Source organism: Barbatula barbatula (genome assembly GCF_947034865.1).
Source record: "Barbatula barbatula genome assembly, chromosome: 25".
In the NCBI taxonomy this organism is placed as follows: domain Eukaryota; kingdom Metazoa; phylum Chordata; class Actinopteri; order Cypriniformes; family Nemacheilidae; genus Barbatula; species Barbatula barbatula.
This window is the reverse complement of record NC_136788.1, coordinates 3,489,098-3,510,198: the sequence shown is the minus strand read 5'-3', so window position 1 is coordinate 3,510,198 and position 21,101 is coordinate 3,489,098. Positions and strand designations below refer to the sequence as shown.

Genomic DNA, 21,101 nt, shown 5'->3' with positions numbered 1-21,101 from the left:
GATTTCCCATGGTCCTGTGGGGCGACGGCCCAGTAAGTAAGTCCTATATTGGTTGTTTGATTATTTACATAGAGAGTGATCTTAGATCTCACACATTTCTCAAGGTCATGGGAGTTTCCATGGAGAGTTTTGTGTGGGTATTTTGTGAAGGCCGAGGATGTCAGAAGTGGGACGGATGTTTAGGTGGGTTCTGGTGATTCTGACAAACCAAAAATATGTTTTTAACTAGAAACCCCAAAAGCCCAGAAACCCAACCACGGGTTTAAACAACTTTTATTTATTAGAGAACAAAACCATAAAATCTACACTTACAAAGGCCCCCGTAATTTTACATATTGAATTTTCCACCTAAAATGGAAAAAACTGAATTTGAGTGTGTATTTTTACAGATTTGTTTATATATTTTTTTAATTACCACCAATTTATAAGTAAAGGAAAATAATTTATTAATAACAAGTAATTTTACAGGGACATTTTCCTTTTGACAAGATTACATTTTTTACAGTTTATTTTTAAAATACAGTCAAAAACTGTACAATTACAAAAAAGCCAGCAAATTTACAAGAAAAACTGGTCCAACAGGTTATTATATATCCTTTTATCCTGTAATTTTGAAGACAAAAACGAATATTCTATGGTATATTTCTAACATACATTTTTCCATTTCTTTTACAGTGTGATATTTCTTGATTAGACAGATGAAATGTTAAAATTTGAAAACAAACTTTTTACACTATTTTGTGTTAAAAGGACGAATGGAACAAATAAAATAGGAATAAACATGAAGATCATGATCTTATCTTACACAAAACAAGAATGATAAAAGAAACGTGTTTGAAGATTGACCTTACGGATTACAGTATTACTCATTCACTCGCATGTCCCACAGCTGTGGCCGACAGACATCATGTTGAAACTCACGCAGTCCTGTTAGATGACTGCCAGCACATTTTCTCAAATAAAAGTGAAGTTGTGTCTTATTAGTTCGCACACTGCCTCTACATTTTAGTGCAGAATGATGATGTGGTGGAGCAGTGAGAACATTTAGGGAAGTTGTTTTCAGGGTTATGCTACTGTACTGTCCTGCGTTCATGTCCCATCGGCTGATCAAAGGTTACAAAACGTGAAATGTCTGCAGATGGAATCATAATACATTCATCTTATGCGTGTTCTTTGTATTTTAGATATAAAACTTATCTCTATATTTTAGGTGTTTGTTTCGGCATTGCTATGCAGTTGCTAAGGTGCTCTGAATGGATTTAAGTGTTTCTCTGTGGCGGCCATGGTGGTTTGGCCTAGATTGTTAGTGGCCAAAAGTCCAAAAAGCACACACATGTCGCTATTACAGTACACAGTCCTGGATCCCTCATTCATGGGATTGCCTCACCTGTTTAAATGTCCTTCAGAAAAATATAACCTAAATTAGTCTTTCAGTAAAAATATCTAAACATCCTTTATTGTGCGAAGCAAAATCCACTCATATGGTCTTTATGTTGGGAAAGAGGGATGTAAGTTAAACAATGGGAAGTGTGGAAACATTATTGGTCAAGGTATTGGACAAAAACAGCAGAACGTCAGTATTAGTAAAGACATTATAAATAAAATGTAAAAAAGCACATGTGTTCTTTATTAAATGATTTGATATTTACCTTTGATATCTGCAATTTAATTTTTGTATAAGTTATAGCAACTTACAACTGGCCAAAAATAGTTGAAATGACCTCAATACGGAGACTTGTGTAAATGCGTAAATGTGTCACTAAGGTCAATTTTTGAGGTCAACCTGAAAGCTGAAAAATCTTTTGTTAAGACAGGACAATATTTGGCCGAGATACAACTATTTGAAAATCTGGAACCAAAAAGAATCTAAATATTGAGAAAATCCCCTGAAAAGTTATCCATCAGAGGTGCTGTAGCAGGCCGTTGCTAAGAAGAAACAGATTTAACGCTCTCTATTGGTTTACCACTATAATGACGGTGTGGAGAGTAGATGATCCCGAAAGCAGAAATTCTAATCTTTACAAAGATACTAAACTTGACTGAGCGGGCAGTGATAATTGTCTCTTCATTGGCTTTAATGCTTACTCAAGAAACAATCTATAACCATAATTGTTCTGTAACTCTTTTAAAGGGCCCTGTGGGAATAGGGTGAGGAATTTTTAACTCAGTGGCGGAAGAATAAAAGGGACCTCAGTCTGTCTTCTTTCTCCCCAATCCAGACTAAGGTCCATTGTGTCCCGCTGAAAGAGTTTCCCTCTGATAGCCGGTCAGACGCAAGCATGAAATCACTTCCCTCCCTCTAGTCTGTCCTCTAAACACAAGCAATAAAACAGCATTAAGATTCACACTCATGTTATTACAAACTCAAACCATGACTTTCTTTTTTGTGTGATGATTCATAAAAATAACGTTTCACAAACCTTTACGTAGCACTTTTCCATCCAAGGTCATTTCATAGCTTGCTTGTATAGTAGGTCTATAGTCAAATAACATCATTAACCTATATCTGTCCAAAAATTTGGTTTTGTTAAAAGAGTTTTTAGAGATTATTATATAAAAATCAAGTTGCACTGTAAAGCTGTACAAGTCATTGAATATATGATTTCAAATCTTGACTAGACATGGATTGATAAAAATAAAAAAGTTAATGTTGTTAAGTACTAAGTGCATTTCTGCCACTTTGCATTTCTTAAGTTCCATTAGAAATTAACAATACAAACGATTTAAATACAAATAACAATATTATGTAGCAAATTGAACGAAGCAAATTTCACTTGGAAAATTGTGATCTCCAAATGTGTCTCTGATATGCCACACAGTGCCTGCAGAGGGCGCTGTAACGCTAAGAAGTTCCTTTGAATGACAGCGTGTCAAATATGAGCCATCAGTTTTTTTAAAGAACAAATATTAATAACAACTCGTTCATTCAAACATTTTTTTGCCTGGGATAAACAATACTATACAACTGCACGACTCTATACAATATCCATAGCCTACTGTAGCTGTTAATTGAAGCATTTTCAGTTCTTAATATCCACATGCAGCAGGTTAAATTAGACATGAACATTTGAAGAAAAATAAATAAAGCTGTTTTGTATTTTTTAATTATTAAATAAAGTATTTTTAAGATTAAATGCAAATATTTCAAAGAAATAAAGAAAGAAAGAAAGAAAGAGGACAATTATGTGATTTTGGTTTAATAATCAAAATATATGCCTTTGTACAATATTATTCCAAGTCGGTACATTTTCATTTAATTTACAAAATCATTTGAAATATTCATTTTTCCTCATATATAAATGAAGCTAATGCAAAATTGTGACGATTTTTGAAAGCAACAAAACATCCAGGCATCTGAAATAACATCAATAGAGAATTCATCAAAATTCATAGACATAAATTCTGGTGTGACTTTATTGCGAATCCTTAAAACGGATATGCTACAATAAGACAAATCTCAATTCATGTGAAGAAAGCTGTGTGTGTGTGTGTGTTTTAAGAAGGCTGTGAGACCATAGAGGACAAGATCCTTTTAAAATCCCATATAGCCCACATCTGTGAAGTATCTCATACTGATATCATACATTACATATTTCGATTCATGTTTTTTATATATATATGAATAGAGTCTGAATCAAACCATCGTATAATTTTGATTATTTGTTACCTGAAGACAAAATGTCTAAAAAATGAAACACAATGAAATGTAGTCCATGTGAACAAGTCGGCAATATAAAACACATCATATAATCTCATATTAATTGAAGAGCTAATAGACAGCTTTAATCTATTATAAATTCAGGGCATCACGTAGAAATGTAATATTTCTCTGATAATTCAAAAATCTCCTGTGAGGAAGCAAAATATTAAAAACAAAAGTCTCCAAATGTCCGGTTTATTCATAAGTTGTGAGTCCTCTGCTCTCCATGCTTCATGTGTATGTGGTTTTGTAAGTTGGTTTGGTGTTTAAGTCCGAGGTAATGGCTGGTTAATGCCATCTGATGGGCAGAAAAAGCCATTTTGGTCCAATTTTGAACATGGAGAGGATTTTTGACTGCCTGAGCATCACAGTTCCTCTGAATCCAAGAAGACTTTTTGGGACTGTCCGGCGTTGTTGCAGTTTCAGCCAAAGACCAGATTTTGGGCTTTTGAGGTGGACTTCCATTGTCTAAGGGCTGCTGTGCTGCCGGACTCTTTTTTATTTGGTCTCCATCAGCCACGTGGGAGTTTGTCTGAATTTGTTCTTTAATAATGTTGTTCACAAAACTCTTCTCAGCTTCTCTGTCATCATATTCCTCAGAGGTATCAAAATCAGTCCGGTCAGACACTTTAGACACTGATTTCTCATCATCCCCATATTCACAATCCTGCTTGTCTTCAAAATGTTCTGTGTCGATGTTCTCCAAGTCTATTTCCTCATCCTCATCTTTCCTGTCCCCATCCTCGTTGTCGCTCGTGTACACGTTCCCTTCCTCATCCGTTTGTGTTTTGGGAACCCAGGTCATTTTGTTCTCCTTTTTCAGTCTTCGCCGGGCGTTGGCGAACCAGGTGGACACCTGAGTCAGAGTCATTTTTGTAATAATGGCCAACATGATCTTCTCGCCTTTCGTAGGATAGGGATTCTTTCTGTGCTCGCTGAGCCAGGCCTTCAGGGTGCTGGTACTCTCACGGGTGGCATTCTTGGGTCGGGACGGATCTCCAAACTGATACTGATGTCCGTATGGATAGAAGGCTGTGTGAGGGAACCCTGCATGCTGAACACCGGGGCTGTCTTTGAACTCGTATTGTGAGCCCTTCAAATAAAAACAAATATGCATGAGCAATTGTTTTTTTGTTGTTGTTTTTTTAGAATTCTGCATTTATTATTTTAATGATAGATGAGTATCAATGCGATGAATAAGCAAATATTATTAGGCTTACGTTTTATGGCTTTTTCCTGCATTTGATCAAGTGAAAATGTGCTTAAAGTTGACATATTAAATGTACGTATTTTTTTATCAAACCTGACCATTAAGTATTTAACACTGAAACACATTTGGCCAACAGAACATTTTTAACAGGTCCACTCTTCTCGTGAAAAAAAGTCACTTGAGAGTTGACCTTTGTGTTTCTAAATAAACTTAGAAATAAATTATTGATAAGTTGGTTACATTGTAAGTTAAGATAGGCAAATCAAAAAACGGTTGTATTTATTTAAACAGGTTTAAAAGGACGGGAATAGGTCAAAAACATACATTTTTTATCTGTTTAAGCAACAGAACACACAAGCTTCTGAAAAAGAAGGAAATACTCCTCACACAAATCCTCTTTTTCTGTGCTTCTAGAAGTTCATTTTTATTTTAAAGACATCTTTTATTATACCGTTGCATTCTTATATTCAGCTTTATAAAATGTGCCTGATAATCTACACTTCATTACATTCATAATTATAAACATGAAGGAATTGCGGTTATTGTAAATGTTTGACTCACCAGTTGGTTGAGTATGGAGATGTCGCTGGAGTAGGGCAGGAAGGCGCTGTATCCGTGCACATTGGTGAAGGGTGTTCCATACATACTGGAGAGGACACTGGAGAGAGAGCCCGACGCGTTCAGATCCGCACCGGCTCGACCACCGGCCGGCCCGTGCACCGGTCTGATGTACTTATACATGACTCTACCGATGAACAGCAACCACCGATCGAGCCTCTGACACACGGGATTGAGTGGGAAACTCACGGAGAGTCAAAGCCTGTCTGAGGTGCACTGAGGTCAGACTCACATTGAGTGGGATTGTTCAAAACACGAATGTGATTGACATTTCTAGTGTCTCACAGGCCCCTCCCACCCCTAAACTCCCTCTCTCTCGCTCGCTCGCTCTCTTACACACACACACACACACACAACGTGTCCGTCGTTTTCGGATAATCTGGGACTTTGTTTCCTATTATGTTTGAATTATATTAAATTATTTTCATAAAATTGCGTTTATATAAACACAATTTAAACAAACACAACATATAGCCTAGGTTGATATTTGCGATTTAAACATTATAAACTATCAATTTGATGAATTCTACATATTTAGCCCAAGAAAGGAATATTGACAATCAGAAAAAAATATAAACTAGCCTATTTAATGTGCTTATAGTTTTCTGGCAAATAGCTATATGGATTATTGAAGACACACATTTGAAATGAATGCCGGAGAGAAATTATTTATTATCATCACAAAACATCGCATTATTAACCGTATTATTAACCGTATTATTAACATTTCACAAATCTTATTTCACCGCGAGGATTATGTGATTTTAGTTTTAGAGTTTTAATGAATCAAATACGCTTTCAAAAGATTTTTATCAAGCCTTTAGCCTAATATTATTACTAGCCACTGCCATTGAGCTTAAAATAACACAAACTAAATAACACGCAAGACTTGGATGTTTGGTTGATCTCAGAATAAGAATTATAAATACATTTAACAAAAAACGGGAAAATAAATTCTAATTGCTTATTTCTACAGTCTTTAAAAACAAATCAGTCATGACGTCAGAGTAGGACCTATAGTGTTCATCTGATGTCAACCTCTCAGTGTGAAAGCTCAGTACAAAACAAAATTCAAAATAATAATATAATAGACCCATACCGATTTTGCACAAATACATTAATGATAAGATTAGGTAGGATGCTATTAAAATATGAATGCTAACCTATTGATGATTCTACTAAAGCTCTCTTAAAGAATATATGTGTGATGATGACAAAATAAGTTTGAAGCTTAATTGTTTTAATTAAGGATCGATTTGATGATTAAATAATATTGGTCTTCCTAAAATACAAAATGTGTGCATACAAATATAGTCCCTTCTTAATAAGAAGCCTGGAAAGAAAACAGAAGATGTGCAACGTTTATAGTTTGATATCGGAATATAAAACTGTTTTTAACTCACTTTTTTCCTTTTTTTGAATAAAAGAATATAATAAAAAAAAACCTGTCATTGTTTACTCACTATCAGGTTATTTCAAACCCACATTCAATTTTTTTATGCAGCACAAGATTATAATTTATTAGTAGAATATTTGGACACCTGCCCATACGATGACATGTCTGACAAGCACTGTAAAGGGAGGAACTGGCTGTACCTCAAATATCTAAAATCACTAACTTTAGACTTTACACATTTATGATACATTTAGTACCTTTTTTGGAGATAAGCCTGAGAGATATTCTTTTGTTTGATTCAATGAAAAATATATAAGCACACAGCAAAAGGTCTGGAACAACACGAGGATACGTAAATAATCCCAGAATAAACTTTTTTATGAACGTCCCCATAACTCAAAAAACAAATACTGTACATGTTCAGATGAAGCAAAACATCTTCTGTGGCTTTACTGACTCATATGACTGACCCTCATCATTGATCACTGCGATCTGAAATATAAACAATATGACGGTAGGACTTCTAAAGACTAAAGTGTTTATAGAGCGAGATCAGATGCAGTGCTCTAACTCATTAGCATTGATTTGCACGCTGGACTCAGTGGGCGAAGTGCTAAAGAAAACCAAACAGAAATAGTGTCTGCAAATTATGTGAACATCATCACATGCTCCTTTTTACACCTGCTCTATCGTAGCCACAAAGGGTTGGAATCTTTCGGAATCAATATTCTTCTTTCCCATTTAGTCCGGAGAACAATTTCCTTATGGCAGTCAAACGGATGAGCTCACAGCCAGTTATTCTTAAGTAATAGATACGGAGAAAACCCACCTCCCCTTCATTCGAACAGAAGCGTTTGGCGTCTGCGTAAGGGTCACGGGTTAATGTGATGCACTCTTGCACGGTTTGTTTTCCTGCGAAGTTTAGATAAGTAGCTGACCAATGAAGCTTGTAATTACAATCTTCCGAAAACTGGCCCCAGATCAGTGTATAAATCTCTCCATCCAATTACAAGATGTAATATTTCTGCACTCAGGCTGGTAATGAGCTCTAATGCCTGTGCTGGAGTTAATCCCCATCGGATGGCGCACAGATCAGATGTTGCCTCTGTAATTAGACTGGCAGAAAATCATTATTTCATGTTCAAATAGAAAATGAGGTTGGTGGGGAAGTTAATTTCTCTCTGCTCTGTCAAGCATGGACAAGAATTTAATGATTTAATTACAGTTGTAAGCTCTCTGGATCACACTTAAATGGAGACAAGGTTTTTTTACCCTTTCTTCTTTGGCACAGTGGTGGCTCAGAGACTTTGACACGAGCTTAAACACAGACAATATCTATGTTAGGGCTTTTCATTATCAATTGCCTGGTTTTTTGTTGTACGACTTTACCTTCTTGACATTGATGGCTTTAAAAAAATTACCATAGCTTGAAAACAAGCAGGGGAACTCTTGGACTACTAATGGACAAATGAGCCATATATTCCAAAATATATTTTTCAAATTATCTTCAAAATAATGAAATTAGATAAAAGCATCTTCATCATACTGCGATAGAAAATCACTTTCTGAAAGTAGACCAGTGCCACGAAACGCGCGTCAATCTCGTCTCCGGCAAATTATATTTGTCAGATCGCGTCACTCACCCGAAAATAACGAACCGCGAGTAATAAAGATCGTGGAAGGCGATTGTTCGCGTTTGGTGTGAACCCAGCATTAGACTGAGTGGGCAATTGACTCTGTTATTCCATCCAAATAATTTACATAAGCGACGTTAATACTTTGGTTACACATTGTACCTAATATACATAACTTGGACATCAATAAAGGGAATTAAAGCTGTGCACATGAAAAGAACACAAGACAGAAGTGTTTTATATTGAGTGAATCATGAAATCTTTTTGCGTTTCCATGCAAAAACATCATTTTGAGAGTTGATTTGATTTTTACTTCTGCAAGAGAAACGTGAAGTTATGTGTTAAGGGAAAAGGGTCCACATTTCTGATGTGGTGTCTTAGCAACTGTCAAAAACTGTGAATGATGACATCTGTGTGGTCTACAATTCACTGACAGTTTATAAAACTGACAACCAGCCACAGTCCAGTGCCAATATGAAAGAATAGAGTTTAGCATTCAGAGGTTTTATGTGTCACTCAATGACAGCCCCCCCTCCCCGTTTCTGTTTCATATTCAAAAATGACCCCTTGTCGGATCTCCCTTAGGAACAGCTTGCATAGCAAAATAAATGTCCAAAGGGGAATAATTCCTTCCTGAGTAATAGATTTCAAAGTGGCATTAACTTTCATAGTATTTACAGTAAATGTATAGTTTTTTATGTTTACAGCGTCTTGTTTATTGACAGTTTGAGTGACTATGCGTGTGTGTGCATGTCTGAGTAAATTAGTTAGTCAGCATGTGTCATTTTAAGACACTAGTGAGATGTGCTCTGGCAAGCAGACAAATCTTACAGAGTGCTGTTAAAGTCAGTATTTACCTAAAAAGGATTTTTTAAAACAAAGGCATGGGAATATTATCTTTTATTTTTCTATTTTCATGAATGTTAGTGGCGCTGACCTGTGTAATAGCCATGTCCGTGATGCTATGGTGTTGTTGGTTGCCAGGGTGTTGCCGTTCGGTTGCTATAGGGTTGTTAGCATGTTGCTACAGTATGTGGTTACTAGTTGCTTACTGATTACACTGATAGAGGTTGACATAGATTTAGCAGCACATTACTGTAAAAATGCACAGTATAGTGCCGAATTTCTACATTACAGTAAAATACTGCAGTTCGTAGTGCATTCATTTGCCAAAGAAAATTGCAATCCCACTAAAAAATGAAACCTATAGAGTTATGTGTATATCTGCTGCTTAAACCCACTTTCACATCTTAATCAATGAACACAGGATTATTTTAACCAAATGAGGGTTTTGGTAAATTTATATTCTGTCGAATTGTTTGAAGTGTGTTTACAAAGGTAAGCAAGTTAAAATGTATGTATTTGTTATTGGATAAATTACTGTTTGTGTTTAAATATATTAGTTGCATCTCCTTTTAAATATAAAAAATGTCCAAAATACTGTTTGGATATATGTATGTATTTTCAGTAACACTCACAATAATGTTCCATTTGTTAACATTATTCATCTTAATACATTTCAACATATGCACATACATTTTTAAATAATTTCAACTCTGTTTATGCACAATGAATATGTATTAACTAATCTTAAAAAATATTATTAAGTAAAAAATATCGTACTTTGTAAATTCATATTAGCTAAAGCATTAACAAAATGTTAAATAAAACCTTATAGTAAAGTGTTACTGATGTTATACGTATCTTTTTGTGTTACAGTCTCACCATTGCTTGTTTAGCTGGATTGGGTCATCTGTAATGTTCCCAGGCAAGTCTTCCCAGGTTTAAGCTGTCCAGCTACGACTGCAATTTATGCAGTTTCTCCACTACGCTTCAAAGAAATGATTTCATAAAAATATTTTTGATACAAACATTGCTTGGATTGCCTTTGAGTAATAATGTAATTCTGAAGTATAGTAGTTTTACAATATTGATAACTATAGATTTATATACTTAACCACATATAATATTTCATATTATGTGTTATTATTGCAATAAGTAATAATTAGCAGTAATGTTTCAATATAGGTATTACAGTAAAATACAGCATAATAAAATGCAGTACAAATATACAGTTAAAATACAGTAAATACAGTAATATATTGTGTACCGTAAAATCTATAACAATACTGGAAATTGTTATTGATAAACAGTAACTTGCTGGCAACCATGCTGCCAGTAACTTACTGTAAAAATACAGGGAAATTGTTTACAGTGTAGACACAGTAACATTTTTGTTCTCCGGTTTAAAAATAGCGGCAATAGCACTTCTCTCTTTGAAATGCAGCATGATTTAGGCAAAGTTTTTGTTTAATGCAGAGAAGGTTTTTTGGTTGCACAGATACAAATTATACTCTCTATGAACATATATAATTTATTTACTACAGTTAAACCCCAAAAACATGGTTACTGTTGTAAAGGCATGTTTTTCCCAATAATAATCAATGGACAGAAAATGGCTACACTTTTTCCACAAAAAAGTGCAAACTAGTATGAAATTAGAAGCATTTTTCGTAGTTTGTGTTTTGTGGTTTGTTTTTGGTACAAATTGCACAACAAATGAACTCAAGCTTGAAACATCTTCTTTCAAAATAAAGTATGCGTCGTGCCTATATTTAGCATTGGAGGTTGAACAAATTCATAGTGCATACTCCAATAGTAACCCCTAACTATAATGTCATCTGAATATTAAAACATTACAATCACTAATCGCCGCCGACTGCCACACAAGTTCAGCCCTTTCAAAGAACCCGGCACAATACGACAACCCCCTTCAATAGACACCAAACACGCATTGTAATGTAAAACATGCCGGGCAGGAAAAGGCAATTATTATTTTAAGAGAATGATTACAATCTGAAATGAAAGGACCTCTGTGGTCCGCTATTTTTACGAGGGGAAGATTAATCTCTTGCAATCTTTACAATCATAATCAGCACTGTCCCTCACACCTGGGCTTCCTGTGTGTGTGGCGATGATCGAGAGAGAGTAAAGTAATTAATGACTCTCGCCCCACGGCTGACAGTAATGGATTGGCTGCTATCAGCGTTGGCCATCCGTTAGTTCGTGGGAAAATATCAGAGCAAACCACTTTGATAGGATTGAGCGAGACTTCATCAAATAAGGTTTTCCAGTTAAGTCATCTTGACTTCTAGACTGATTGTAAGGCCTCCTCGGGGCAGGTTACGTTGGCCAGAATTGTCTCAACAGATCATTTAACCTATAAACGCTGTTTTTTGTGTTTTACAATTGCTTTTTATTTAGGTTTTAAACAAGTTCAACTCTGGAGGAAGCATGGCATGGCAAGAATCATTTTAACTCGGTGGAAGGCTGTGGAACAAAACATTTTACCAGAATAAACTAAATCCTATGTACATACCTCATCTTCGCAAAGTCTATGGCTAACATTATCATTTTTATAAACCAGGTAAGCTTTACGCAGTACACGCAAAACCACCAGTTGGCCTGAAGAAAGTGATGCCTGTGACACAGAAGTTAATTCATAAGTTGATTGTGCTAGAAAAATATTTTCTATATCTTAACAATTAGTAATGGCTCATACCCAGGTTATGCACATACTAATCGTTTACTAATATACCACAAATACATTGTAAAGATACTAAAAGGTTGGATATAATACTGTATGTGTGCCCTGACAACATTTGTGAAGGTAGTCCTATACTTGAAAAGGGATGATTTGGACAACTGTCTTTTAACTGAATAATTAACAGAATATAAGTGTAGTTGGATGTTATGTACATTACTGTAAACATGATTTCTATTTTTACAAACCTAGGAATGAGTTGAAAATTATTTTCGGCCGTATTCAACATTAGGTGCCAAATACTGTTGACAGAGCTTAAGTTCTATTGAACTCATCATTGAGGCATATTTCGTTCCCTGAATGGCACATCTATTATTTGAAATGTAATATATAATAATATCAAACAAGCATACATCACGAACCACGGTTTGCTAAATCTCGTTTAAATGTTAAATTATGTTTCAAAAGTCAAGAATTTTCCATTTTATTCCAATATAGACTATACATCTTCCCTCGAAGTCTCATAAACGCATACACATCGAAGAGAAATGATTAGCATAAATACATTAGAATATGAATAAGTGTGAGCGCACAATTCCGCCTCAATAATGATTAATATTCATTCGCGTAGCACTCTTCAGATCAGCCTCACTACCCAACAATCCACCACTATTAATATTTAAATGCTGGTTTTATTTAACGCTGATACTCTGCATGAGGGTGTTTATGGGTGTGATGCGGGCGATCTTGATAAGTTTCTCATGAGAGCTGCACTTGAGCGGATGCATTCTGCCCGGCGGTGTCATCTGCGAAATCCAATTTAACACAAAGCGCTCTTATTTACAGAGAAGCCACAGATAAACATACCTGAATGAGTTTTGTCCAAAACCATTATGCTCACAAATTCAAAAGCCAAACCTTTTTTTTCTCGCTTTCTACCATAAAATTGGTCTTTGTGAGGGAACCCTTATGTGTTTAAAGCTCTGCCCTCCATTCAAATGTGTCAAAAGGGCATCAACGGACAGCTCAGTTGTGGCCTTCCGAACCTTTCCCCCTAACAAGCGAGTTTTAACATGCTAACCAGCCCTCTGTCCATAAACACGTCAGAAAATAACAAAAACGCTGTGGTGGTCCAAAAAGTGCTTTCAAAACCTTGAACTACACAGCTTTATAATCCAATAACAGCAATAAAATGCATCAAAGACAGGCTAACAAATAGTAGGGAGCCACTTTCTAAATTAGCATATGATTCTCAAAGCAAACACAGAATACAATCTCAGTGAAAATGAACATATCACACAATTTTTGTCTTGCATTGTTAGCTTAGCAATATATGCTAACATCAAACTCTATTAAATCTCTTGCTTTCACGACATGGAACATTACAAATCAGATTGGACTGTCTTGTAACATAAGGGATAAGGCATTGAGTCACGGTAAAAGTTAAAGCATCTCCCTTAGTTTATGTCCATTCTTCTGCTCAATATGTTTTAAAATCCTGTATAAATCAAATTGTCCCTTTGAAGGCAGCTGACTATGTGGACAGTAGACAGCAAGGCAGTTTACTAGGTTTTGTAAAGAGCAATTGCACTGTCTCCTCACAGATATGAGCCGATTAGCCGATTTCTGTTTGTATGCTAACAAGGCCCCAGTCATGCAGAGTCTAGAGTCTAGCTAACCATCTCTATAAGACATGCAGGATGGACGCATCCCTGTAAATGTCCATAATTACCACTTTACACTTCACTTCATGACGATTGGTCTCTAGATGCGGCTATCGCAAGCAACTGATATGGATTCGCCTGCCCCTTCCACAGCGCATTTACATACAAATTGAGGATTTTATATTTATTTATTCTTATTAATCAGCTTCATGGCGTGAATCACACAGCAGCGCTCCATCAGTGTTTAAATACATCTTGGTGACATTTGTCCCCTGCGTTAGCATGATAGCGCCGAGCTGAGGGATAATGTAGCTGTGATTACTTTTCCATTGAGAGGACAAACGCTTTCATTTTTCCTGTCATCTTGAATAAGTGTTGAAGAGGGTTTAGGGCCTTCGCCGTGCGCTCAGTATGCAGAAGGAGCGAACGCGGAGATGGCCATATTAAATAACCATTAGCAGCCAGGCTCAGATCCATTATGACAACCTGCCTCTTGAATGCATGGTGGTGATTTGGGTTGCGAGGGATCTGCGCTCAGGGCTTGCAGTCCGCGCTCTCTTTTCTAGTGCAGCGTTAATGTATCATTGCTTAAACAGCCGGCAGTGGGATGGTAATTTGGTGCGCTGCAGATAAGGGTGAGCCGGTGCCAACTGGGGTCTCATTTTTATGGAGACGGTCAGCCGGAGGGGACTCCGAATCTGCGGTCGATCTTTGTAATTTGATGTGTGTCTTTTGTAAACTGGATTGTTTAATCAGTAGTCCGTAAAATGAGGTCATCGTCTTACGTAAAGGTGGTTGGCTATGAATAGAGGATTTGTACACATCTATTATATCATTCTGCAGTTGTAGTTGATAAGCTGGGAATGCATCAGCTCTGTTTTCATGTTACCTGTAACTCATCTTTATGACATTCTGACATCAATTTTAAAGCACATCTTTCGGTTTGTGATATGTGATATGATTATGTGCGCCGGTTTAGAACATTTGTTGTGAATATTTATTACGCAGATAAAAAATGTGTCTGGTTATTTGCTTTGAAGTGTTTTGTGCAGAGCAAATCAGTGTAAAACCTCTTCATTTTATGCTGAGCGGAAAATCATGATGGAGGTTAAAACATCTTCGAAGAACTACAAAATCTAGAAGAGGATAAAGGAAACACTGTTATCGATGGTCCACCATTAATCGAAGCACTTAATTATGGATTTATTTAATGAATGCAGTCATTTCATTCCAACGGAAATCCCTTTAACCATTCCTTATATATGGATTTAACCGATAAGTAGTTTATAGCTGAATAAAGATAATTTGTAGAATGAAGAAGAACTTGGGCGTGAGGAGTAACAGCTAGTTAGATGAGCAGTCGGTCACAGAAATGTGTTATAGTGGTCAACAGTGTTTTTAAATCATCACAAAGACACTTCCCTTATCTAATTGACTGACGTGTCTACGTATTACGTTGAAGGCAAATCAATCAAGAAACAGCTCTCAGATTCACTTTGAATTTAAACAATTTTGAAAAACATTGCTTATTCTCCTTGAATGTGTAACACATAAGATTACTGTCTATAAGTTCTGCTCACTTCATCACCTTGGAATTTCTAGGCCTTTTCAAATACAGCAGTCTTATCCCGTATAACTTTTTAACCATACACTTTGGTGTTCTTTCTTTACGTTGTGTAAATTTTTGGACTTTTTTAGAAAACAAAACAGTTCTATCAACAAAGTCAAATGTAATGCAAGAAAATCTTTGAAGCTCAAAACTGCTTCAAAAAAAAAGAATGCAGAACTTACAATTCCAACGCGACGACTTTCGCTACAACATTTGCGGTCATAGATACTCCACATAATACTCCCTGTTACTTTATAAATCGCTTTGGATAAAAGCGTCTGCTAAATGACTAAATGTAAATGTACTGTTTTCCTGACTTTTGATCCTTTTCTGTTATGAACATAAAATCTAATATATGTTACATTTCTGTGGAATTGGACTACTTCTGAACTGTGACTGCTGGATGAATCTCCAGTCAGTGTGAAAGGTCTATTTCTAGCAGCACCTTCAATTGTTGGGCCAAATGTGAGGATCAGTGCCTGTTGGGAGTCAAGGCGGTCTAATCCCATTAACAGAGGGAGAGGGTGGAGGAAGATCCTTTTGGCGGTGGCAGTCTAAAGAGCAGTCAAACAGTGAGGTGTGTACCACCATCACACTTCTGCCGGGTTTAGATCCAACAGCAAAATCTCAATATAACAGGAATCACTTTGCTTAACCAGCACTGAAATTTGGTTAAAAATTTTGCATCATGAAACCACAGTCATAAAATAGTCCACCCTCCCACAGAATTTGGGTGAATATATTGACTGTGCTTAGCTACCGTTTCAAAAACACAAAGACATAATTGAATTCAAAGGAGATTTAGTTTTGGCCTCCTGCAGTTCAGATGAACTTCAGCAGTGGTGCGGTAACCCAAACCTGAGCAGTACCCCACACCTGAGGCCCATGTGACTGGATCTTAACCGCCCCTCTTGGTCTAGAAGACGTAAAATCGTCAAAGGCGTTGGTTCAACTCCTTCATTACGGCTCCAGAAGGAGTCTCAGATAGCTAATCATCAAATGAACGTCTGTTGTATGACCTCCTGAAGTGCCCCCCCATTGGTTAAGCTCAAGGTATACTTTGCCATCTAGAATATCAGAAACTTTCAAATATTTTTATATCAAGCTGGTATTGAACGCATACAGGAAGATGAGCGTCTATAAGGAGGTGGGACATGAAATGCCACAATCACATCATCCTGGCCATTTCCCTGGCCCATCTCTCTACTAACCTCGCAAAAACTCTCAGTTTTCAGTTCAACAGTTTATTATATCCAGTGAGGATTTGCTGTTGCAGTTTTATTGTGTTGGATATGAAAGATGGCAGACAGCGGCGGACTTTGTGTCCATGGCAAAGTCTGTCACTGTTACTGTGTAAATCTGCTTGACATATTTCCACTCAGATCAAATTTCAATATTCCAACTGTGGTGAATCGGATGCAAATGATGGATTTTTCATTTTCTGCGTTCATGCCAAAGCACGTTATTTCAGATCACTGACACTTAATTGTTTTGCATTGTTCTGTTTATTGCACAAACAGACCAAAAAACATTAACAGTAAGATTTTTTTACCTCTTGCTACATTACAAATGAACCGTCATTCATTTTAAACATACGATTCATGTACATAAACAATTGTCTCATTTGTTTCTGCTGTTATATCTCCAAAGCAATTTTAGGAGAGACAACCGAGTTAAATAAAACTGATAACTCCATCAAATGTCCTGAAATATGAAAGAGCAAGCTCAGAGCAATAAAATAATCGTCCATATGTAACCAATGTGTCAGGCTGGTTTTGATGTTAAAACAGTCAAAGCAATGTTGTCAGCGCCATTTTTAAAGAAATTAACATACTAATGGTATGTATTCTAATACCTGTAGTTGCTCTTTGCATATCAATCTGGAAAAGGAGAAGCATTTTAACACTAAATATGTATAACACTACAGTTTAATGGAGATAATCCAGACTGATCAAAAACTCCCCACTTAAAAAACAAATGTTGTTAATTCATCTCCAGTGACTTCATTTTCGTTTTTTGTCACAGGACAGGATTTTATTCATATGCTTGGTAACACCGCACACAAATGTGTCCTTCCCCCTTCTGTATCACTCCAGTAGGAATCTGTCTAACCCTCAGCGGTCCCAGGTTGGACAAATTAAAACTGATTAGTTAGATGTCGGCTTTGTGTTTTTGCCCTTAAGCTAAAGAGCCGCTATGACAGTGATACCTCATCCCTTATCAACTGAGTTCCTTTCTGTTGTTCAAACCACCTCCTCAGGTCAGCGTGGGCATGGCGGGGGAGACTGAGACTCGCTGATGCGTCCTTTGAATCGGCCCATTCTCGCCAGCGGCGCAGCGCCAAAATTGCGTTTGGAGCACAGGTGCCCACACTCACTGTGTATCAATGGCCTGCTACCCAGGGTGCTCAAATTGAAGTGGGAGGCTTGTGATTAGAGGAAAGGCTCTTTTGTTGCCCCCTAAAAAGACAACAACGGGGAGGGAACGCAGCGGCAGGCCTCGGCCTAGGGCTCAGAACAGCATGGCGGCATGGACGAGTAGGAGATTATGAAGACGGAGAGGCGTGACTGCAGAGGGGCGGGATTAAATCAAGGTGCTCTCCTGTGAGCCTATGGCGAAATTTCACGACTATCATACTTAATTTCATACATCCTGTAATTACCCACACTGTCTGTGGTATAGGCTTGAATTTGTTTCCAATGAAAGAGTTTCCTGGCACTGTGCTTTGCCGCATTGCTTCCGAACACAAAGAGTTAGAGTCACAGTGTGCAGGCAGTTCTCAGCTGTGCTGTACTAATCACTCTACATTTGACCTCAGGCAAAATCAGCAAGCTGATCCATTCATCAAAGCTCCAGCCGAGATGGGCACAGCCCAGCGCTACACGATGTCTCAACATGTGACAGCTGAGCCTTCCTTACATAGATCTTCAAAAAGAAAGCCCTTTCTACACAACATATATTTGTCCAGATTCACACACGTACACAAACTAGCCCATACCAACGGTCATTCTCAGTGGTCCCATCAATTGTTTTGTACAAAACAAATCATTCCAAAAGCAGCAGGGGGCTTTACATCGATGCAACAACTGGATCGGACCGTCCAACCACTTGGGTTAAAGTTCATGCACTCGAATTGGTTGAGAGACCAGTTGGTACCCCCACTCTATCTACCTTCCATTATTGGTCCCCAGAAATGACTAAACCCAATGTTGAGTCCTACACAAGTAGGCCAAGACCCCCTGTGTTGGGTACAAGAAGCAGACACAAACACCCTCAGGGTCCTCATTTGGATGTTTCTGAAGAGGTGTCTTGCTCCAGTGTCTGATACCCACCCACAGAGGGTCAGAAAAGGTCTTCACGCTTCTCTCCAACCTATATGCTGTCCTTCCACCTCCCCGACATCATCTGCTACTACCATTAGCCTAATGACTACAGAAGAGCTACAGAGTTGACTGTGACTAATTCAGCTCTACTATTCAGCTGTGGGTACAAATGGCGTTTTTTACATCCATATGGGTCAACATCTGTTGATATTTTGAATGGTATGGTAAATGAAGGAAACAAGCGTCAATGAAGACATATCTTGAAAATATTTGAATACTACGAAAGCCTTACTAAAATGATTCATTCTGTGAAGTGTCTGAGAAGAGGTTCGCAAAGACTTTGCATCAAAGAAACCATTCAGACTCCTGGCTTGAGAAACATGGCCATCACCATTCTTTCTCCATTGAGACAGTTGGTCATTTTAGACTAAAAGTCAAAAGCAAGACTCTTTCAGGTCCCGTACATTCTGCATTTATTATTTTTAGAGGGAGAGAATTATCATATTAAACGTTTTGAAAGACATTCTGAGAGCAACTCCTCCATTTAAATTATGTCTCTGAAATGGAAAGATGCATTCATCTGGTTTGTAACACCTTTTGAAGTAGCTTTTCAGGCCATTAGTCCATTTACCATTCAGTAAGAGTCTGCATGATACCCATTTTGGCACAACAAAGGCCGTTAATGAGTTAACGCCTCTGGTCCATTCTCTGTTTTCATACAGACTGCTATGAGGGGCCCGTAGGCTGGGCTTCCATTGGCTGTCTGTCGTTTTATTGGCTACCATAACAACTCCCAGCTGTGGGAGGGGATGCTGAGGGTTTGAAGTTGACACAGATCGGGAGAGGTCATGCCAAAGTTGAGAGGTCAACACATTGTTGTGCTGCCAGTGAGAAGTGTATTTAAGAGCCCATAAACAGTATTCAGCTCATTTAGCTAAATAGCATTCCCTGCTAGCCTTTTGTGCCAGGGCATTCAGGTAGCCAATTACACCAGGGCTTGCTCAATAGAGTTAATTTTTAGTCTGCTTTGTGGCTAAGAGCTACTTGATAGGCAAAATGGGCCTGTAATTGATGATCATTAAAGGTTGTAAAGCTGTTTAGGGTTTGAAGGGAGTGATCTGTGAATGAAAAAAGACATGGGCACTTTTCTCAGAAGGCCATTGTCAAAGCGTGAATGAATGTAATGAATGCAAGTCAGATCTTCATTTAGCAGTCATTGATATAATGAATTGTGATGAAGAAAAACACTTTACTTTTTTCAAGAGAGTGAGAATATCTTTGAATAGTTTTATAAGCAGTATTTGTAATGATGGACTGGTTTGTTTGCAGCAAAACCGACCTGAGATTTTTCAATCACAAAAAAAATCAGTGCCATGATTGGTGATGTAGTACTTTAAAATAAGGAGAAATTTCAAATTAAACCATGTAGGTGAACATACCTAACACCTCTTTGCATCACAGAAACAAATCTATTTTGTTGTCAGATTTCCTATTGAAACAGAGCCAATATTCTTTAGTTTTAGTTACAGTCATTCTTTTAAGAGTACATTATCATAAAGATGAGCGCAAAGCCCACGTACATTAGCTAAAAACCTCAATCATCACATTTACATGTAATGGAATCTATAAAATGCCAGGCAAATAACTATGTTTTACAACAAATCTAGAATACTCTGATATTAGTATCAAAGATTCCCAAAACATGGTTTTCCATGGTGATACTTATACATCCATGCTTTGTTGTTTTGTTGTTTGTGTCTTGCTCCATTTGTCTCCGCCTTTCCTTGTTCTTTCCTTTCATTGTGTGCTTGTTTCCAGGAGAACATGATCTCTCTCCACGGCAGCCTGTGAGGCATTCTGTTGCTTATCATCAAATTCACTCCCACATCTGCAATGGCTCTAAAACAAACATTTGCCGAGCGAAACAAGTCGTTTAACATGGGTGTAATTGATACAACAGGGTTGCAACTACATAACTACACAACAATCAACATGAATCGAATGTGTTCGAGCATGTTTGTTGGCTCGAGCTTGTGCATTGCCTTTGAGCTGTGAAAAAACAAGAATGTCATTCCTCAGAGATAGATTGAAAGTTCAGCCATATTTTAAGCGATTATTCTGATCTTCTGTTCCCAGCAAAGTGGTAAAATTATTTACAATTCCATCTACTTTACGTTGTTTCATTTTTTTAATAATACAATTCTCCTGATCTAGCTCCAATAGGTCCAGCACCTGGTGGGTTAGAAAAGCTAGCTGTGGTGGTTAAGGGCTGACCTCTGCCCCTACGCCCAAAATTACCTATTAATCACGGTATAACAGCTCTTGTTTTTACCTTTGTAGACTGACATGGCCAGTATCTCTTTTCTTTCTCCTCGCTCGCTACATGTCACTCACCTCTTTGAG

At 37.3% G+C, this 21,101-nt stretch overlaps 1 protein-coding gene across 1 annotated transcript; it reads right to left on the bottom strand.

Annotated features, from left to right (window-relative positions):
- Window positions 1–3,759: 3,759 nt before the first annotated feature.
- irx3b (iroquois homeobox 3b) lies at window positions 3,760–5,772 on the bottom strand. The gene is made up of 2 exons (XM_079450075.1): window positions 5,472–5,772; window positions 3,760–4,793 (listed from the first exon to the last, which is right to left on the bottom strand). The coding sequence occupies exons 1-2, from the start codon at window positions 5,649–5,651 to the stop codon at window positions 3,900–3,902; spliced, it is 1,074 nt and encodes a 357-aa protein (XP_079306201.1). The 5' UTR covers window positions 5,652–5,772; the 3' UTR covers window positions 3,760–3,899.
- Between the last annotated feature and the right edge of the window lie 15,329 nt (window positions 5,773–21,101).

Bases quoted from the DNA above. Each gene is read 5' to 3' on its own strand.
- irx3b (XM_079450075.1), bottom strand. From the start codon at position 5,651: ATGTATAAGTACATCAGACCGGTGCACGGGCCGGCCGGTGGTCGAGCC. The intron at 4,794-5,471 runs GTGAGTCAAACA...TTTTATTTGAAG, and splicing joins TCTCCATACTCAACCAACTG to GGCTCACAATACGAGTTCAA.